General features: G+C 36.8%; 1 protein-coding gene across 1 annotated transcript in view; it reads left to right on the top strand.

Annotated features, from left to right (window-relative positions):
- Window positions 1-19,031, top strand: part of gucy1a2 (guanylate cyclase 1, soluble, alpha 2) — a 58,192-nt gene extending 39,161 nt beyond the window's left edge. Inside the window, exons 7-9 of the mRNA XM_041813172.1 lie at window positions 1,787-1,930; window positions 11,899-12,053; window positions 13,408-19,031. Coding sequence (XP_041669106.1) covers window positions 1,787-1,930; window positions 11,899-12,053; window positions 13,408-13,627 — 519 coding nt within the window. The 3' untranslated portion in view covers window positions 13,628-19,031. The remainder of the gene's footprint in view (window positions 1-1,786; window positions 1,931-11,898; window positions 12,054-13,407) is intronic.
- The last annotated feature ends 3,339 nt before the right edge of the window (window positions 19,032-22,370 follow it).

The raw sequence follows: 22,370 nt of genomic DNA, 5'->3' as shown, positions 1-22,370 counted from the left end.
AATAAAAGCACAAGTCTTTTTGACAGATGACAGACAGGTTTTAATTTGTAGCTATAAAATAAAAACATTAAATGAATCATTTATGGACCTGTGAGCCCACGCCCCTATAACTTGCATGCATAACGTTTATTTGATTCATACTTTATTCTGATAATTATGTTGTATGAGACAAAACTGCTAAATTGGCCACTTTCATGAATTAAACATATTATGAGACACACAAGTCTTATGAGGCATATAAGATAAAAACATTTATTACTGCAGACAAAGGATGTTTTTTTTACCATATGGGAAGAGGATACATCCCACTTAGGGCGTTTACAAGTGTCAACAGCTGTGCGATATCAGCTCAATCATACACAGGGTGTTTGCTGGATACACTTGTTATTCTGCAATGCCATTTCAGTCTGTGCCTGTGTTGTGGAAAAAGTCACTGATTAATAGGCAGTCTGTGGGAGCTTTACAGAGATGTGTCAATACTGTCCATGTGACTGTGGGGCTCTGGGCCTAGTTACTGTTATTAATACTGTCTGCTGTCTTTCCCTCATACTTACTCTCTATTTTCAGATCAGAATACTTCATGGTTTATTTTTCTATCTTTGTTTCCCATCTTTTTTTTCCACTGTTGCCACAATCTTATTTCTCATCTAATTACCTCAGTCCCTTTGATAACAAGATTTATTTGTCACTTTCCTTTAGCAGCATCATATTCCTCTGTTTTATGGCTTCAAAATGTCATCTATCATATGTCAGTTGAAAGTGAAGAAGAGATTCACAGAGAAAGGAAAGGAGATTGGGAGAATGTGAGAGGGTTTGTGGGTATATTTGTCTGTGTGTGAGTGTGTGCATGGAAGAGAAAGCAGGAACAGGAGGGACATGGTGTGGAGATTGAGGCAGCCATATGTTGCCATTGTCATGGTTACTGTGGAAATCATTTAGCCCATGGCAGGCCAAAACAAGGACAATTTGTCTCCTAGATATCCTTTTTTTCCCTCGTGCTGTCTTTTCTTCAGAAAAACAGTTTTTTTATGAGAAGTATAGCTGCACACCTTGACAGTTTTGGATAAATATGTGCTTACAAAGCCAGCCTTCCCATGTGGCTTTCTTATTGTGTGTGGAAAACAGTGCATGTCTGGTTAAAGCATCAAGACATTGTCTTGCTGAAAAGCCACTTGTAATTATCAGGATTTTACCAGGCGATGACAGCTGAATGAAGCAGACCAGTTCTCTGCTGATCTGTGATATATCAAAGCCTGTTGTTCAGATGCTTTATTGTTGGAATGTGTTTTCTATATAAAAAGATTGTCATCATTCTGAAATAAGCTATGTACTAAATTAAAGATTTAGCTGTCCTTGGTTTCTTTCAAGTCAAACAAAGTAAACCTTCTCATCATGTCTTTACTACTATTTTTTACAGCTGAGCTGACTCCAGAGAAACAGTAACTGAAACATTTAAAGGGATAAGTGCACTAAGGGATTTGTGAGACTGCAAATGTTTGTATTTTTATGCTTTTTTTGTGGCTTGTCAGACTGGGTCAGAAGCAGAGCAATCTGTCATAAGAAGCTTTATCTAGATCCCTTCAAATGTTCACCAACTCTTGTAGTGAAGTATGTAGGCCAAGAGAGAGAAACACAGAGATACTGTTCTTATAAAAAAAAGAATGAAGAAGCACTTTTAATTTCTATTACTGAGTGGAGCTGGGTTATTGGATGGCCACTTAGTTTAACACATTAGAAGAAACTCACACTTATTCATTCCAGTTTCTGCACCTCCTTCATTTCTCAGATTGAGACAATAGGTGATGCCTACTGTGTGGCAGGAGGACTTCACAAGAAGGTTGATAGTCATGCAAAGCCAATTGCGCACATGGCTCTGAAGATGATGGAACTTTCTGAAGAAGTGCTGACACCGGATGGAAGACCGATCAAGGTAATTTTTCATTCACACCCTACAACCCCATAAGCCTCAAGTAAGCTCCCAGTTGCTTGTTCATGTTTGCGTATACATTAAAGAACTACATGTTCCAGTTTATTTTTCAGATAATCACAAATTTGCCCCCTTGAATTTCCCCCTCTCCCCCTCTTCTTTCCCAAGAGCCTGATGGCAAAGGTGTGTCATATTTTGTTGTGTGGATTTTTATAATCCTTAAAGGCTTTCTGTGTATAATGCTACTACTGATTCTCTGTTGTCTTACTTTTACGACATGCTGCAAATCGTTAACAACAGCTGATGTAAATGAGATGATCACAGATCAATTAAAAGATGCTTGTATTGGTGCCGATCTGATACTTGCGATTGGGATCAGTGCACCCCTGGTGTCCCTTTGAAACAACTCACAAACAGCTCAGCTGGACAAGTTTTTTAACACAGTGTGTTACTGTTCCCTATTTACCTTTTCAATCAATAGTTAGTTCCTTTTTCGGTGGTTAAGTTTATGACATATAGCTGATCTCTGCAAAATTTCTCATTTTCTTTTCAAGTAGAAGGTCTATTCTCAAACAGGAAGTTAATTACCTTTAGTTTACAAAAATCCAACACAAACACAGTTTTAAATGCAAAATAGTGGAATTTCAAATAAGGACAGAAAACAGGTGATTAATCATATTTAACACAGAAATTCTAAGATTAAATGCAATTAAACAAGACTAGGTTAAAATCTAGTATATGCCTGATCACATCTCTCTGGGATGCCTGTTGAAATGCCTGACTGAATTGTGTGTTCTGGCAGTTACTTTTTGTTGGAGTGTGTAATTGTGCTGTCCCCAATGTCTGTGGGGTTGAGAATTGAAGGATCCTAATTCCCGCTCTTTTCAGAGATCCGGATCATATGGATCAGTTCAGCAAGAAGAGCCGGCTCTTTCGGCTCCTAAATGGCTCTTCATACAGTACCACTTTGGCTTTGAAATTTAAAAAATTAAGCATTGTTTTTTTTTTTTTTACCTATCATAGATGTAACTGCATGATATTTTTTCCAAAAACTGTTGGACAAAACCCTCTATTCTCAGAAAAGCAAAAATTTGCCAATGCTTGATATAAAAGTGTAGTTTTTAAACAATCAAGCACCAGTTCTATGAGTTTTAATATGTTGAATGCTGTAAGGTTTTTTTTACATAAAAACATGAAACACAGTGTGAATAGTCTTCTGTGATTTTCATTGAAATAGTAATAATTAAATTAATACTACTACTACTACTACTACTACTAATGATAATAATAATAATAATAACAAATGACCATTTTTTGTCAAAACATTTCCCAAATACATCTAACTCTAAAATGAGCATGGGAAAAATAACAACAAAAAAAAAAACCCTGAAAGAATGACTACATTTTACATTATGTTACACAACCAGGTACCGTCCTTATTTTTATGGAAGTTATTGTTTCTGGTTACTTAGCTAAATGTATGTGGCTATATTTTACAGACGCAATGCTAAAGCTATATCTGAGGTTTTTCTAGCAGTGGAGGCAGCCATTAGAGGGCTGTTGGTTCAACTAAACCCCGCCCATAGCGCAACTCTGTATGTATGGCTCAATTTACCACAGTGGAGGCAGCCATTACGGCTTTCGGTACAAGCAAACCCAACTCTGTATGGTATGACTCTGAAAGTAGGATCACTCACTCAGGCTCTCAGTCAGTCAGTCAGACACAAACAGAGCCATGTGTAGGGCTGATCTCAGTGGTCAGCCAAAAATGCAGTTATGCAGTTTTTTGACAGCCCTACTAATTTTACCAATAAAATTTAACATTTTGACAAAAACATTGACTCTATGAGCTTTATTGTAATTTCCATTTTTTAATGTTACATAACTTACTGCATGTAAATATGTTTAGAAACATTTTGATCTAGATAATTTTTATGCTTATTTGTGGTTATTCTTCTGCTGTTTACCTGTTGATAACTAGCTGCTGTAACATTGAAATTGATCTATCCATCCATCCATCCATCTTGACTGGGATTTTGTCTCTCTTCAGCCTTATGTAGTTTACATAGACTTGTGTTTTGTGTGTATATATATATATATATATATATTTCAACTTGTTTAAAATAACACTATAATAGACAGTATTGCAGTAACCTTTCCCTCCTGAGCACAGACAGTAGTTTGATTATGTAATCATAATATCTGACCATGTATGACAAGAAATGTTGTGTATGTGTTTTGCCTGTAGGTAAATGGATCCTGTTTGTGTTGGTATTTGCACATAATTTTATTTCAGAAAGCACAATGAAAGCCATGGTTACTCTGCTGGAGACAGAAATATGTGCAGTTGTAATGGCAATACAGACTGTATTCTGTGCAGTTACCATGGAGATACAAAATGATATGCTTTGTTTTTTGAAATAGATGGATTGAATGTTTAAAGGTGGGAAATAGATGAATATAATTGATGTGGAATGAGAAATACTCAATTTAATTTTAAAAAATGGAGTACCTCCATCTACTTTTATTTATATTAAGACCAACATAATTTTGGTAATGACATGCTTTAAAGTTAAAAAGGGTTTTCTCATTGGCTTCACTGGGATACCAATCTGGATGTCTTTTCCATGTGTTTCCATGAAATGAGGGATGAGAGTCAATAGATATTTGTAGTGTGTCTGTGTTTGACTGTCTGAGCCAGCTGCATGTGTCATTCATCTAAAAGCAACAGAATGAAAATTAGCGCTGCATGTGTGTACCATACATGCATCTCATAAGGATGTCTTTATCATAGAACTGACTACAGATGAGATTTGCTCACTGCTTATTGCTTAAAAGCAGAGGTGCAACCATTTTGATTCTGACTGGAAAAGAGTCAGAAATGTGCTTATTATTCTGGACATTGAAATCAAAAGCAAGATGAAATGAAGGGTTGTTTTGTTAATTAAAGTGAATATTCAAGTTATATCTAACATATCCCTATTTAAATAAAGCTCTGGAGACTTTGATTACTCACAGCTTTCCAATCTACTGTCTTATCAATATGCTTACAATGAGCACAGTTGTACTAAAGGCGGAGGTTACCATGATTTAATAAGTGCACACATGCCAGGGTTCCATCTGTCTGTCAATAGCTCTGGCAGAAATGTACATTTATCTTGTTTTCAAGCCAATTTGTTTGCTACATTTTATGGAATTTGTTATGACAGTAGTATCAGTCCTCTTATGGCCTCCTGTGTTGATGTCTCACAACTTGTTGCTTATCTATGATCTCTTATAGCAGCAGTTGAAGCTTTGCTCATGCTAGCAAACTATGATAACATGGCTGGGTAGCCTCCTGTGACAGAAAATGGGTTGTCTCCCTGCAGAGTAGCCAGCCCAATCTCTGCCGCTTATCCCTGATAGACATAACAGCAGTCATAAAGGGGCAAAAAAGATTGTCCCTTCCACTCTACGATCCCTGTGAGGCAGGTACCAACATAAGATTTTCATCAACTGCTTGGAATCTGTTGTTGGACTGGCAATATAACTGGACTGGATTCATTCTTACCTGTCTAATAGATCCTTTTTAGTCAAAATTGGTGGAATTTCTTCATCAAATGCCCCAGTCAACTGTCTGATTTCCTAGAAGTCCTTTTTAAACCCTGTTTGTTTACTTGGCCAGTTTGTCAGTGGTTATAACAGTCATCATGCTGATGACGCTCAATTATATGTTCCTCTAAAATCTAGGAATAGTGACATGCCTCTCTGTCTGTCCAGCATCAGATTTTTGACGTCTAGTAACTTTATAAGTCTAAATCATTGAAAGATGTTTTTTATTTTATTGTAACTTTCCAGCACTGGAATAGATCTCTTTAGTTCCCGTTTGTATGTATAAGAAGAAGTGAAAAATCTTGGAGTGATCTTTGACTTCAGTTACTCCAGTCTGTATCCAGAAGTGCAATTTTAATTTCACCAGAATGGACATATTTCAAAGATTAGACCATTTGTTACATTTTCAAACTTATAAAACCATTCATGTATTTGTTTCCTCCAGACTTGATTATTCTAGCACGCTGGACTGTACTCTAGAATTAATAAGGGAAGCATTCACAAGCTACGGCTGGGACATAAAGCCATTAAAAGGCTTGTAACCTGATAGTGTAACCTGTCTTGCCTAAAACGCCACAAACCTATTAATACAGCTATTATTTACAGCCAATAAAGGCCAATTACAGTGGATGTATCGATCGAAAAATAGCAGAAATATTCATAACTTCTAGTACTGATGGTTAACTTTTGAAGCTGATCTGTCAGTACTGATATGGTGGTAATACCATGCATCCCTAGACATGTTAATTCTTTAAGTTAAGGGAAGAAGCCTGATTAGTTAGATGAAAACCCTTATGGTATTCTATAGACTAACACAGAATAAATTCATAGATGATATTTTATGCCAAGTCTTTCCTTTCAAGGTGAGCCATCACTGTTTTGGTGCCTTGCTAGCATTAGGATTCAGGTCCTTTTTTCAATGGCTGATAGCAAAGTAGTCTGGTTTTATTTTTGATGTGACACAGATTGCACACAAATGATCAGGCATTAAAACACACAAGCATATCATAGCAATCTGAGAGACATTTTGACAAGTTATTGTGATGTCATGCTGTGTGAAGTTATAAACATGACAGAGCTGGTGTACTGTATTTTTTTTTTTTTTATCATTGAGACCAAATACTACACAGTGCAGATTTTAAAACTCAGTGATAATATTGATAAATAAATATTCAGAAGCACTAACTAAGTGACTAACTCAGAAGAGTTCCATTTTTACAACAATGGTTCTCACTGAAATTTTTTTTTTTTCCAGTCAGAAAATTATAGAATAACACCAGCCTTACCCATGTAACATTGCAACTTACTGAGTTAGGCTAATTGAACCTTGTTTTCTGGCTTTGCAACACTTTTCATACTCAGAACAATTAGCTTTTACTTATTTTACATAAAAAATACAAGGAGTAAAATGTGTATGTGAGAGCAAAAGCTGCTGAATAACAGACAGGACACTGTTCTTTGTAATACTTTGCTCCTAACATTGTCCATTTGTCTCAGAATAGAAAGGCCTTGCCAAGCAGTTTTGGCCTGCTCTCTTGCTCTTCCACTTTATCTCTCTCTCTTTCTGTCTCTCTGTCTCTCTCTCTCTCTCTCTCTCTCTCTCTCTCTATCTCGCTCTCTGTCATCCCTCTTCCCCTCTTCATCCCTCCCTCCCTCCCCCTTCTCTCTTTTTGTAACTCTTTACTCTGCAGCCTCTCTTGAACTCACTCCTTTCATTATCCTCTTCTTACTTGTCTGTCCCCTCAGTTTTTTTACCTTTTCTTTTTTTAAAATATTTTTTGTCTCTATTATGCTCTCCTCTTTCTTATTCCTCCTCACTTATGTTCATATAAAGGAGAGTTATAGAGGTATTCAACACTTCAGCATGATAAATGCTGTTCACTGAGTGCACTCCACTCCAGCCAATGTTGCACTGTTATGCAAACCAGCATGAGAGGTGCGAGAGAAGTGAGAGAAAATGTTCAGTGAGAGAGCAATGGAGTGATCTGGGGATACAGAGAGAAAACAGTGAGGTGTGAAAAACAAACATGTACAGTATAGCAATCTAGCATTTTTATGTTCTCATTTGTAAATCTGATAAGAATTTCAGGCCTTTTTGTGCATGTGCTTGTGTGCATGCAGGGTCTATGATTGTGTGACTTGGTACTGATGTTAGTTCAAGTGTTCAACCTGTATCTGCAAATATAAAACATGCCTAAATTATTATCCCTTTCTAGCAATACACATTCTACTTGCATACTTCTGTGAATGTTTGTTTGATTAAGCTTAATAGCAGATTGATGAATATTCATTTCTCAAGGGGTTTTGTAGTTTCAAATGTAAGTGCAAACTAAAAATGTGTATTTCGGTGTAATATAAATTCATCAAGACAGAATATTTAATTTCTTTTTTAAATAGCAGAGTCCAAAACCCTTGTCAGTATTAAATTAATAGTCCTTGAAATGTAACCATGGCATAAAAAGGACCATTGATGACGTCTTCAAATGATTATGTTTTTCCAGAAACAAAACAACAGCTCATGTTTGAGTTGCAATAACCAGCATAAGTTGGCAGCGGTACAGAACAAATCTCAGCTGACGAGACTTGAAAACTTTCTAATAAACTTCCACAACTACTTGCAAACAAACCTTTATTTGCAGTCAGTATTATCAGTTTCCTTAAACAGGCAAAAAAGAGTTTGTTCAAATAAGCTGAACATCTTAAATAGGAAGTGGCTCCATGCCTGCAGCCATTTGTCAGCACAATGCCAGATCTGAATTAAAATTGGTCAATGAACAAGTATCAGCTTCCTGACCAAGAATACACACACACCAAAAGTTATTTTTAATATAGCTGAAATATGTTGATAGTTTTGCACTCTAATGCCTATATTAGTGTAAAATGACCTCTCTTATGTTGTATATAATTTAGTATAGTTCTTACATCATTTTAAATGTTTGTTTGGTCACCATGGCCATGGAAATGTTGGAGTGTTATATAAAAGACTGCTGCATGATATAGTGAGGACCAGTACTGCATCTCATTCATGTTTTATGCTGTTTACTTGTCATGAACCAAGATTATTCTCTGTTATTGGTTGTGAGCTCAATCACCCATCCTGTGACTCCACTTGGCATTTCCAGGTTAAGTAGAGACCAGGCCCGCTGCTCAGTGCACCAGCCTCTGTGGCTTACATCTTACTCTGAATTGAGAGCAGTAATCCATCCTTTGGGTTTTATGAATTAATTTCTCATAATGAGGGCGAAAAGCTGTAGCAATGCCCAGTCCAGAGTACTTTGCAAACGCTTGCAGCTCAACCCAGGAAGGGCATTTTTAACATCTTTTCTCCCTTGCTGTGTGAAAGTCATCAATGAAACAAAACATTGGGTTGTTAAGTGAATACACCATGTGGAGTTCAGATTCTGATGAACAAAGTCCTCAATTCAAAATCTGAAACAGTGGAGGGGGGCAGAGTTAGGAAGCACTGATGGATACTTGTCATATTTTGTTATTGTTTTGATTGAGACAGAGTGTAGTATTAAAAGTATTAAAAGCATTAAAAAGTCTTTAATGCAAGACTATAAGGCCTTAATCTCTTTATACTTTTAAAAACAGTTTTTACATTCTTACATTGAGGTTGTAGACTAAATTTCCTCTTTTGTTTGATCGGACATTATTCACTCATGTTCTGTCTGTCTGAGCTGTCAGTGCATCCTCAGAGCTCTGCTGTGCCTCAATCAAGTGAACTATATGTGATTGCATGATGTACGCATGTAAATGATTAGTACATTCAAGTTATTTTGTGATGTTGTTGGAGTCACATACTTGTCTGACTTTCAGCATAAAACATTAGTAACTAGTTGATTTTATGGTTAAATGATTTAAGGTGTGATGGAGTCTTAAAATGTATGAAGGGGGTCTTGGAAAAACATCTTTAAAATTATTAAATTTAATACCAGATTTTCTGTATACCCTGTGAGAGCCCTCTGGTGGGTGGAAGTTACAATCTGTGTATTAAGATAAATTTTCATTTAATGATTTTAAGGCAGTGTTTCTCAACTGGTCCAGCTTCTGGACCCACCAGTAGTTTGGACCTTAGACTTAACCAAATGTATGACTTAAAAAAGACAGGACAAAAAAACAAATGTTGCTCAATTTTTCCTTTGACAGAGATCTTGAGAAATTAACACATTTTCATGATAAAAGCGGCTCTGTTATTCAAAGACAAGGAGAGAACAGGTTGAAATATTGATAAAACATAAACATTTACCCATAATCAGTAGATAGATCCAGTAGGTTCATTTTGCCTTCCTCTCTTGATTACTTATCTTGTCTAGAATAGGTACACTCATGGCAGACAAAACTCTGCTATTAATTGTTTGCCATATGTTAGCATATAATACTAAAGTATGCTCAGTTTCCAGTTTATTGCATACACTGAAATGCTGTGGTTGATTAAAATAGCCTTCACTAAAAGCTACATTCTAGTTATGGTAGAGATGTGTGGATTTAACTTTATAGTAAATTTAAAGGCTTGAGATTAGTTAACCTTTACTCTTTTGATCTGTTTTTATCAGCTGAATAAAAGCACTAGCTCTTTGTTATGCAGCTCAACACCACCACGGACAAAATAAAAACTAAATAGTTATCCATTATAGCCATGAAGTCAGAATATTTGAAGTCAGTGTTTCTGATAGAGTAGAAACTGAGTGTTGATGAAACAACACTGACATTATAAAAACGCCCTCCTCTCTCAGTCTCAGATCATCTCCATCTCTGCATCCTTCTGTCAGCTTGGCCAGAGGCTACAATGTGATTGGTTGTCTGCGCTGCTGCGCCATTTGCTCATTGGCTCAGAGAGGGCCATGTGCTGTGAATGCTGACTCACAGCGAAAAAAGAGGAGAGTATGAACATTGCTGCGTCTGTGTTTTGAGACTAAGAAATAGAGAGGATAGTGGGCGCTGGATGCAGATTTGTGTGTGTCTGTTGTAGAGACAGACAGAGGAGTGCATGGCCATCTGTAAGCAGTTTAACAGAAAAATAGGTCACACAAGTGCACCTACCAGATTTTCTCTCTCGCTCTGTCTCTCTTGTTTTCTGTCTCTCTCCTCCTGCACTGTCAAGGTTTTGCCTCCTAAATATAGGTGCATTTTCTCTGTTTTTCTCCCTCTGTCTCTTTTGTCTCTCCTTCTGTCTTACTGTCTGTCTGTGCTCTTTCTACCTTACTACCCCCATCGCTGGTTGTTGCCATGACTACCGTGCAGTATGCTGGTATGCACACTGTGGCGTTGGATACCTGGGTGATAAGATTCTCAAATAGATCATTAGGAATCTACTGGGTTATACTGACTTTTATGTGTGTGTGTGTGTGTGTGTGTAGGCTGTATGTAGGGTGACTTGTTTCCAAGTGGAGGAAATCAATAATTGGTCGAGTGCCTATGAAGTGAGTTGGTCAAATCGGAAAAATAGCCACATAGCTTCCAATCTGCCTTCAGCCATTTATAGATTCATACCTCAGCCGGATTGTTAGATGTGAGCTGTTCTGCTGCCATACATCTGTCACCAAGAAGAGACAATTGTTTTTATTGATTTATCTTCTACACCAAATCTTGCAATTGTAAGATTTCATCTCTAAAAATGGACTTGCACTTGAACTCTGATGAGATGAAAGCTGCATTAAAATGGAAGTATAATTTCTATTGCTGATCTTTTGCCTGTTATATTTGCCAGCAGCTTCTTACCCAAAACATCATGATTGTTAGGAAATTAATTCATTGGTCTCCCCAGACAGAAACGCCTGTGCTCTGTTTCAATATACTATCAACAATTAAAGCAACAAAACCTGTGTTGTAGGTCTCGTCTTGACTAGGTAGACTGTTCCATCACCAAAATATTTTTCATTTGGATGGACATGAGGACATAGTTTATTTGTGACGTGCATGACCTACGAGTTAGTTTAATCCGCAAGGTAATCCAGATTCAGAATGTGTTGCATCAGCAGCAGCCATCCTGACTTTTTGCCAAATAGATTAATAAATAAAAGCCAGAAGTGTGCCTCTTTTTACAACCAGTCATTGTAGTCAACATGCCCCTTATCAATTAAACAGACCTGTTTTGTCCAAGTAAGGACAATCAGTCTCGTACGTCTGTGCAAAAAATGAATATAAACATCATGTTTCCATTTGTTTTTCATTTTCTATTATTTAAAAGTCACATGACCTTTTTTTATCCAACTAAAGTCAAAAGACTTATGCATATAATAAAGATAAAGACTTCAATGAGGTGTCTAAACTATTTACACATTGAAGATCCTTGTGGTTGTGCTGTTTTTTCCTTTGACATTTTTTCTAATCAATCCTCTCCCACCTCTGTGGTTTCCTTCTTCTCTGTCTCTTCACAGCTTCGAATAGGTATCCACACAGGCTCGGTGCTGGCAGGAGTGGTCGGGGTTAAAATGCCTCGGTATTGTCTGTTTGGGAACAATGTGACACTAGCCAGCAAGTTTGAATCAGGGAGCCAGCCAAGATGTATCAACGTCAGTCCCACAACTTACCAGTAAGTAACAACACTAGTCTTACTCTGAAAAAATCCCATACATGATCTTATTTTTAACCCTGTTATTAATGATTAGAACTGCTTTTAAAAGGGATGCACAATATTAATGCATTATCTCTGTATTAGCAGATATTAGCTTATAAAGTTGAATATCGGTATCAGCAGATATAAAAATTTCTGTGGCTATTTACAGAGGTCAGTGACATGACATATATATTTTTGTGTCTGAATGTATATCTTTTAGCGGAAAAAAAAATCTTGGCACATATCAAGTTGTTGTACAAAACCTACTTTGTTTGAATACGTCTATTTGAATGATATAACAAATTTCATATTTTGGCATCTCAAACCCTAAAAAATGTCAAGTTGAGTAAATGAAAACATCATTGACTCTTTCAAAAAATTCAAAAATTTCAATAATTTAATTCAGAATAGAATATGTCTGCACAATTCTATGGTTGAAATCTCTGAAATAAACAAAATTTAATAACGCATCTTTTAAAACCTAATAAGATCAACTAAAACTTTTTTCTTTTTTGGAATTTACAAGTTCTCCAATATCAGAGTGGAGCAACAGTAATCATGGGTATTTTATTTTGAAATGAAGGTAAAAACAGATTGTAGCATAATTTGTCATCCATTGAACTCCAGCTGACTGTCATTGAAAGAGAAATGGTTTATAGATTCTTCTAGAAAAATAATAAAAACACTTCTTTTCAGTGTCAGGTGACAGGTACACTTTTCATGACAGGTGGTACAGCCAGTTTAAAACTGCTAAAAATGTATTTTACAATTAAACTCTTGATTTTATTTTATAAATATATGAGTCCACTTTTTAACAAGAATAAAAGTAACAGCATATGTCTAAGTATTTGCCTGTTCATTTTTAAATTAGTTGCAAAGCCAGTATGTCATGGTGTACAACCACAATCAATGAAGCCTTATATGTGATTGACCCACAGTCATTATATTGGCTGTACATATTGGCAGCATCTATTTCTATATCACATATCAGTAAGATATATATAGTTTACCATCAGGTATGTGGTTGCCTAGAGCGCTACACACTCAAGGAGGCCCATTGTGAGGCCTCATCATGTTGAATAAACCCCTAAAAATACAACTACTACTAGACTATCTACTTCCCTGCTTCTCTGTCAGCTCTGCTTGACTCAGCCATTCTTTGCACAGGAGACACTAAAGTAGGTGTGCATATTTCAGTATCTGCATTGGCAAAAATGAGTTTAAAAGTATCAGCATATTGAATGTCAGCAAAAATTTGATATCATTCATCCCTACTTTCCAGTAAGGCCCTAAGAATGCAATACAGCTTAAACTTTTCTCTGGTCAACAGGTTGCTGAAAGATGACCGTTCTTTCTCATTCGTCCCCCGGTCACGGCTGGAGCTCCCGGAGAATTTTCCCAAAGAGATCCCAGGGACATGTTACTTTCTTGAGGCGGGGACTTCTCACAGCCACGCCTCGCTGACCAGCTCTCGCTCTGCGCCCCCAGCCTCTATGAGGAAAGTCTCCTACAGCATTGGGACCATGTTTCTAAGAGAAACAAGCTTGTAGGGCTGGTTCACAGACTTGGAGACACAGATATTCATCATGCGAGGGGCTACATTTGAACCTGTTTGAATGTGCAGGAAATAAGTCTCACAGATCAACGGATATGCAAATGCATTATGTGAAAACTTGAACTCAGACCTGTGGGATGGCCTTTATGAATGAAACTCAAAGATTATCTCATCATGGGTGAAAAGGTAACAAAATGCCCTTATCTTCATGAGCAAGAGAGATAAGCTTCAAAAGCCTCGAAGAACAGCAGCTATGTTAGTTTCACATGGACCCTTCCCCGAGGACTGATTGGGTCAAATAGAAGACAAACCTAAATATAAAACTTGATGCTCTTGCTGGATTTCTCAGCTTCCTGCCTGGTTTCTGGCTCTCTTCAAGGGTCTTTTCTCCCAGGTGGCTCTCCCAAGAAGTCAAAAAGGCTTGGAAAAATTTGGACACAGACCAATGTTGCACTTGTTAGGGATCAACAGAATTGCGTAAATGGAACGAATCTACTTTCCATTATCAAAGTGGATGCTGAAGTATGAAAATATATGAACTTTCAGAAGACGGCAACATTGCCACAAATGTTTGCTGTGCATCATGGCCTCTTGTACAAGAAAGTCCACTGCTAAATAATGATACAACCCTCCTTCCACCCTCTCTAACTGTTAATAAATCTTGGCATGCTTTGCCAAACTCAATTCTAACATTTGCTGCTTGTTACATCAGCCCACATCAAGACCAGGTCATTAAGGATGAGAGACACAGTGAGTGGCACAAACTAGTATATAGGGTCGAAAGGGGCAGTCACAAGATAATTGCCAAAAATGCTAGTACTAAGCTAATCTTAGAGCCTTTTCTGCTTCTAACCCACGCAAATCTATAGCCGTTTAAGACTGAAACTATACCCAGCTCTGTGCCTTTTTACAGCTTCAATCAGGACAAATACCAGATTGATTGATTTATAATATTTGATCAGAGCAAAACACAAAGAGTGCTTCATTTATCATTTTCCCTTTGTTAAATACATCTTTAATACAATATTCTGTTAAGCTACAGTTGACAGTAATTTTTTAACTAAGATAATGATGTGCCAAAAGTTCTGAGCCACATTTGAACCAGTCATGGTAGAAGCCTTATCTCATTGAGCTACCAGGACATGAGATTAATCTTTCTGTTTGAGACAGTCACGAGTGACTGCTTCCACAAAGAGATCAACTATTAAAAATTCAGTTTTGTCATTCAGATCAACCAAAAATACAAATAAAAAGTACTAATATTGCACTACTTACTAACTTAGACATAGTCACAGAATGCACGTTACACTTGGTTCCCATTTACATACATGACCTTTTAAGGATGCATTGGTTTCAGACGTATGAAATAAAATTGTTCACTCATCCTCACGCAACAGAATTCCCTCCACAGGAGCTTCAGGCCCTCCCAAAACATTGTTACGTTAGGTGACTCAGAAAAATCTCAAAAGTTTTTGTCTAAAAGAGAATAAAACAGAAAAGGAAAGTGTCAGCAAGACTCAAAATATTTCACATTCGGATGTTTAGGCGACACACGGTACTTAGCTGCCATTCTCTGACACACATTGATATAACCTTAAGTATGTGTTCATAAGTATTAATTAAGCATTTGTGAACCTAAAACATTACATAGTTGGTAATATCAGTGACGCCTTGAAGGAAGTATGCAGAGACTCAGAAACATAATGTATTAGTTTTTATGTACTGGTTATGATCCTGGAAAAATTGAAAAAAAAAAAAAAGGTTAGTTTAACTTTAATAGAAATGGTGTTTCTGTTCGAGGTATAAAAGTTTTCTTTAAATCCTACAAAAAAAGATTATGATTGAAATAACTATTCAACATGACAAGAAAATACACAACAGAAAACTCCAGCACAGGTTTGAATATTTCTTTAATGACAAAAATCTCATCAGGAATTAACAAAGTCTCGTTGCCATGTCGTTACATTTGCCAAATCGCACTAGTGGCTGAACCACTAAATAATGAATTAAATGTGCCAATTGATGTCCAAGACACCACCAGCACAGGTCAATAATGCTTCTAAAGTTAATATATGTTAGCTGTTGTGTATTGGCAGGATCAGCTCATTTTAAAACTTAATCAACACCCTGGCTTTGGCAAGATTCACCAGGAACATGCTAGCTATGCTTTACAAAAACCCAGTTTCATTAGCAAAATCAGAGAGGTAATACACCTCTGACATCAACACAAATGATCATCTGGCACAGTTTTCAAAAGAAAATGGGCCTCCTAACTGAGGTTAACACCAGCAGAGCAGAGAAATGTGCCATATTTAAGGGAGGATGGGAAAGTTTGGTTAAAATATTTCTATTTGTCTTTCTGGCTATTTGAGCTGGAGAAGTGCTACAAGTGCCAGAAAACTATGGTCAAGGGTCATTTCTGTCATAAATAATCAAATCCTCTCATCAGATTTCCTCTCAGTGAGAAAGTTTAACACTTGCACATGTTTAAGTCCTGATATTTTTGGTAATGAAAGTATTTTTCCATACATTTCATAGTCTTACCCATATTTTCTGTAAATCAAATAACTAAAACCAGAGAACTGGTATCCACCAGTATACAGAGTATACCCACTTATTTTTTGCCTCTATAGAGTATACCCACTACCAAGTCCCCTCTGATGAACATCATTTGATAGTATGCTTGCTTTGTTCCCCAAAGACAGTGAAGACATGACCCGCCTTATTTTGCCTTTAATTGGCTATAATAAATCTGTCATTGGTTGGGTCACAATATCAGCTTTGGCTAATCAGAGTAAGGTGGATCACACTTTACTGTTCTGTGGGATATTTAACAGCATAAACTGAGCAGGTAGAGCTACCTGCTATCAGCTTGTGTCCCTCATCATGAATTCATAATGATCATCACAACCCAAAGTCAAGCAGTAGAAGCTGAGTGTCAGCGTGCAAGTACAAAAGGCCAGTTTTGCTTTAAGATCCATCAATAACAGGCTGTTTATCCTTTGCTGGGTGGGTTGCTTGAAAAAATGTGGGGCATGAATTAAGAGTATACCCACTTCTGCAAGCACCAGTGCACAATTGACAATAACTATATTTTTAACATAGTTTTGCAGTTTGTTCAGTATATCAAACATTAAAGATGAACATGACAGCAATAAGGAGATAAATACAAACATTTGTCAAACATAGTAGTAGTAGTAGTTTTAATGAAAAATGTTCAGACATTTTTAACATAACAAAAATATTTGTATTAACTCCAAAACTAGATTCAATTGTGTAGGGATGAACCTTGTGATTTTAAGCGTAACTTATTTACACTATTTATGGAATTAAAACAAATCTCAGTAGATAGATATAATTTGGAGCTTACTACACCCCTAGATGACACCAATGACAGATATCGTGAGACATAAATTAAGTTTATTTTTATAAGTGAAATCTGGACAAGTTTACAAAGGGAAGTCAATTCTGATTCAGTATAAATTGTCAAATACACTAGAGAGTGGTTCATCAGGTTTTCCCAGAGCTCAAGGGAAGTCTCCCATGTTTATAAGGCCTGGGAAAGTGGATACCAATACGCCTTATTTTGGCCTTATGATAATTTCAAGTTTAATTTCACATACGTCTTTGACCACATGGGCTATTTTATAGAAACGAGACATTCTCAAAGGGTAATCTAAAGTCTTGCATGTCTATTTTAGTACGATTGCACATACCATTTAGACAAATTGGTCCCTTGCTGTCCCTTGAGCATAGCCTATTACAATGGGTCAAACATAACTCGTAAGACAAGCATTGATTTTTATGATTTTGAATAGGACTTAGTCCATCAGAGATCAAACAAGCCCAAAAGAGTGATTCTTGGAATAAGAAAACGAATGAACACAGATTTCAAAAGCAAATGGGACACAAGACAAAAGCAACTACAAATGTTGCTTGAAAACTGAATTTCCTCTGTGTCCTTGTAAGGTATACCAACCACTCCAAAGTGTATTTGACAGTCATTTTGTTATGCTTAGGCAAAACAGTCTCCCAGACTGCAACCCTGCTGATATCCTCTAATACATATATGCATTAATGTTTACTTGTACCAAATCTGCTGCTGTAGCTTCAATGTAACACAGGTGTCACTTACATTCAACTTCAGCAGTGCCTGAATTCTGCGCCTAGGCTAAATATAGGACATTGCATCAGTGCTACACCCACACAACTTGTGTGTGCTGCTCACATCTCCAAGACTGTAAATTCTTGGCTTTATACTAGACATTTGGTCCGACATTATGAGTCTAGTTGATATTGTGTGGAGGTGTTGCAGGTTCTGGTTCTCTACAGTGCTGTCAGTCATGAACCATTACACTGCAGTTCATATTATAGGTCAGGTACTCACACACAAGCTTACATCATAACTACAGTGGCAATACAACTGAATTGTACTGTATAAAAAGTGTCAAGTATCTGACAGAGATGTGTGTGGGAGGGTCCAATCAAAGAATATAATGAGTTTGCCAATACAAATATTATATCATTATATTGTTAATAAAGGCTTATCATACCTGTAACAAATCAGTACATTTTTAGATCTATTTATTATATTTAAAAGATGTAAATTGTAATACAGTTTTATATATGATTCTTTTGGTAAAAGTCACCAAATTATTTTATGATGCCACATTTTCAATTGCTGTCTTTCAGGTTTCTATTTTCTTTATTTGATTGTTTTAAAGCCGGTCATACTTTCCCAACATGCTTCTGTCCCTGAACACCATCCTATCTTCAATTGATGTTTTTTTCTTATAACAATAACGAAGAAACTGTACTATATATTTTTTCCATCCACAGGTAATTTTGAATGTTTTTAAAGCCATGGATTTATACAAATTTTCTTCACAGCTGAAGGGGGTGACACTTATTATAATCCAAACAAAAAGTCACTTGACCTGTGTTTTTAGCAGTGTCTTACTAAACTGTCTTGTTGCCAAGATCAACTTCTTCCCCCCTCTTATTTACAGTGAAGTGGTCTAAATCAGTAGAAAACTGGCCCCCATTTGTTTAACCTGGTTTAACATCAGAAACAAGCATGGAGGATAATTGCCGTACATGCCCAGGATCCTCCCAGTGGATGTGCATTAATCCACTGTCCCTAATCTGTAATAGCTCACAAGAGAACAGTAGCTTCATTAACTTTAATTGATACTGACATTTGTGAAATTCTATACCTGATCATAACACTGTTTTTCCTCTTAAGGAGGCACGATTAAAATAAATCTGGTCAGCGTTTTGTACTTTGATGCCATGTCATAAACATACAGAACTAATCCTGGACATGAAAGTATTTGGAGTCATACTGTGTGTGTATGTGGAAGAGCCTTGATGACAGCTGTTGGTTTTTGAATGACATAAAGGGCACATCTTCTGTCTTATATTATGTAAATAAAAACACCAAGTATCTTTAATAAGGAAAAAAGTCTGTGGCTCTTACTCCATATGTTTATTTACATTTTTTTGGTAGCACTTACATGAGTGTGTGAGTCTGTGGGGTGTGCATTTAAAAAAAAAAAATCAGAGTTCTTTACATGAGCCTGTTAATATTGGGGATCAAACTGTCTCAATTAGCTGGACTCCATCTGATTTTTAATCAGTATATCAGAATATATATATTGAGCAGTAGTTTTTAAAGGTTTATTTTGCTCACAGCACATCTAATATCAAGTACAAATTGCAAGGCACACCATATCCATATCTGTGCAAAATAGCCCCTGTAAAACATATTGCAGTGTCTTTAGTTGTTGTACAGTGATAGTCATAATCTATAGTCTTACAAATTCCCAGGCACAACTATGCCTGCCTCAGGGTACCAGTGTGCATTGCCACACCATTTGAGAACCATTGTCCTAGAGCATGAGGAGTAGATACTCAGAATCCCCCAATGAACAACAGAAAAACAACACTTTATGGTAGAAGACTTGAGAAGAGCAAGACTTACTGATGAACAGTCATCTGCTGTGACCTCTGTTTTTTGATGACCACTGGAGATAATGAGACTCCTTTGGGCTCCAGTATTGTCTCACTTGAGGCTCTTTAAAATTTTGAGGATGTCTATTTAGGTAATTTTGTTCTGCATCACCAATAACTTGTGTTCTGTAAAAAAAAAAAAAAAAAAAAACTGCTTTACAAATTTGCTTGGGTTTTGAAAGTCCTATTCCTAACTTCTACCGTCTTTTATTACTGAGGAAAGTGTCTACATTTGAACACTATTTACAGGAAACTCTTGACATGAAGACTGGAACTACATCTCTGCTGAAACTCAGATGTAGAACTAACAAAATGCGACCTGGAGGGCATCAACAACAAATTTTAAATCATTATTATTATTTTGTTAGAGAACAGCATCCGTCTTGCAGATCCAGCAATAATGGAGCAATGTTCTCAATCATTCAGGCTTGTATTTCTGGTCGTCTGTTGAATCTCAGTTTTAGCTCAATGTTTGGTCTCCACCTGCTCTTGAGGAACACATTCGCCTTCCGTGCTTGTAAATAGTACTCTGTGTTCACCAGCAGATATCCGACTGTGCTTGCTCTTTGCTGCTCAGCAGGTAATGTGCAGATTGTTTTTTTTTTTTTTTACTTTTCACAGCAAAATTATGCTTTCGGGTTCCATACAAGTAAGCCAAAATGATTAAGATGTGCACTCTAAACAATAAATTAAAACTCAGTATCAAGCCCCATGAACCCAAAGCATAAGCTAAATACCCAGATGCCTACTTGGTATGTCACTGGTATACCAGTATCCATTTGGTTTGCTCTTTTATGAAATATCTCTTTATCTTGCCATGCTTTGATTCAAAGAGTTTCCCTAGGGCTGAGTCTCTAGACAACGGATCTGTACTCTAGTCCACCCACACAGGTGTTTTCACTTGATGCCTGTTTCGAGCTCTTCCCAGGACTGTGTGGGTGTGCACAGACTGCTTGATTGACGTCTCCTCCAGTCTCCTGTTAGCCCAACTGCAGCTGTTAAAGAGAACCCTGTTTACTAAGACATAATGACCTTATTTGACTAAAACTGTCTTTTATACTTTTATATCAAACAAAGAATCACATTAGATTTTTACATTTTAAAGAAATTTAGAAACATGGATTGACATGTAGGCTGTCCTTGTTCAGTGCACCCTGGGTAGTGATGTCATAGGGCAGCATTTTTTAAATATTTCTGATATACTTGCCTTAACCTGCTTTACAGTTGCTTCTTTAGAATTTGGTTTTGTTAAATGACATCAAACTATCTGGTTCTTTTTTATGTAAAATTGTAATTTATCTTATTTAGCAACATAACCACTTTAAACAGGAAATCTAAAATAAAGGTTAAAGACAAGATAACTAATGCGCTAGACACTGGACAGTTTAAGCTAACCAGTCAGGCAGTTAAAAAGTGTTTTTGAGAAGTGTCATAAATACCTGCCTGGATAAAAATGAACAGAGACACTGGTTGTCATGTAACCATGCAACCTTAAACTGTTAACTGTTTAACTGCCCTGAGTTATTTCTAGTCATTCTCGAGTTCTTTTATTGAAATCCTTACAGGCAGCCTTTGTTGATAAACTGGTTAAAGCAAGCAAAATGCAAAAGAACAATTTCAGTCATTTTTATTTACATCCCCTGTATTCTTGTAGCTCCCTGTACAGTTTATCATCTATCCTCCTTATTCTTCTGTCCCTCCAGCCCTCCATCTATCCACCCCTCCTTTATTTCATTCCCCTCACAACCTCTGTATGCAAATATGTCCCCATTACACTAATTGGCTCTGGAAGATTTGAATATCTCACGTGGACCATCATCACATCACAGGTGGGTATACTGGCCGTGGCAGAACAGCTAACATGCTAATGGAAATCACACATACACACTCGCACTGATGGCATGAATGAGTGAACAAAGGTCGTGTAATTTATACTTTGTGTCTGCCATATTAGTCAAATGAATCAGGGCTGAGTTATTGTGTGGCGGTGGGGGTTTTTGTGTGTGTTAGACCTTTCTGCATCAGATTGAATTATGCAATCATTATTCATGTACGCATCTGTAGAGGAGATACTCTCTGATCTCTTTGTGTGTCGTCTTTATTGAGGAACATGAGAGTGGCTGGTATGTTTTTCATTCAGCTTGACCTCTTTGGAGAATTCCTGTTGTCAGAACAAGAACGTAAATGGCACGCAATTGACCAACAGCCTTTTTGTGACAGTTGAAAATATGTGACCTCTTGTGCAGGATCGCAGATTGGCTTTAACCACTGACATGTGAATCTAAACAGATGCCCAGACATTTTGCTCTGAGAAATAAATTAGAGCATTACCATGGTGCGCACAGATATTTCCTGTTGCGTCTTTGGAAAATTCAACAAGAGGGTCCAAGGTTAATTGAAGGAAATTCAGTGTTTTGAAAAATTAAGAACCTACCCATATAGCCTTTTTTCAGGAGATCTTTTACAATCTTTATTTAAAAAAAATTAAACCTATATTATTAGCAGGATTTTAATGTATGTTACAAAATGCACTATGCCTGACTTTGGTTGTTTTGTGGTGCCATTGGTTGTTTGTATTTGATTGAGCTCCCCGCATTTAGCTGCTTTCTATACTTGGTTAAGTTGACTTTTGGCCTTTTGTAGACGTGACTACCATGATATCAACTCACTACAGTGGATGGCAAGTCCAGGTGTTGACTTGAGGGTACTATACATTTTAGTCAATA

This window comes from Cheilinus undulatus, linkage group 2 (genome assembly GCF_018320785.1).
Source record: "Cheilinus undulatus linkage group 2, ASM1832078v1, whole genome shotgun sequence".
NCBI classification, from domain to species: Eukaryota; Metazoa; Chordata; class Actinopteri; order Labriformes; family Labridae; genus Cheilinus; species Cheilinus undulatus.
This window is presented reverse-complemented; position numbering and strand designations above follow the sequence as displayed.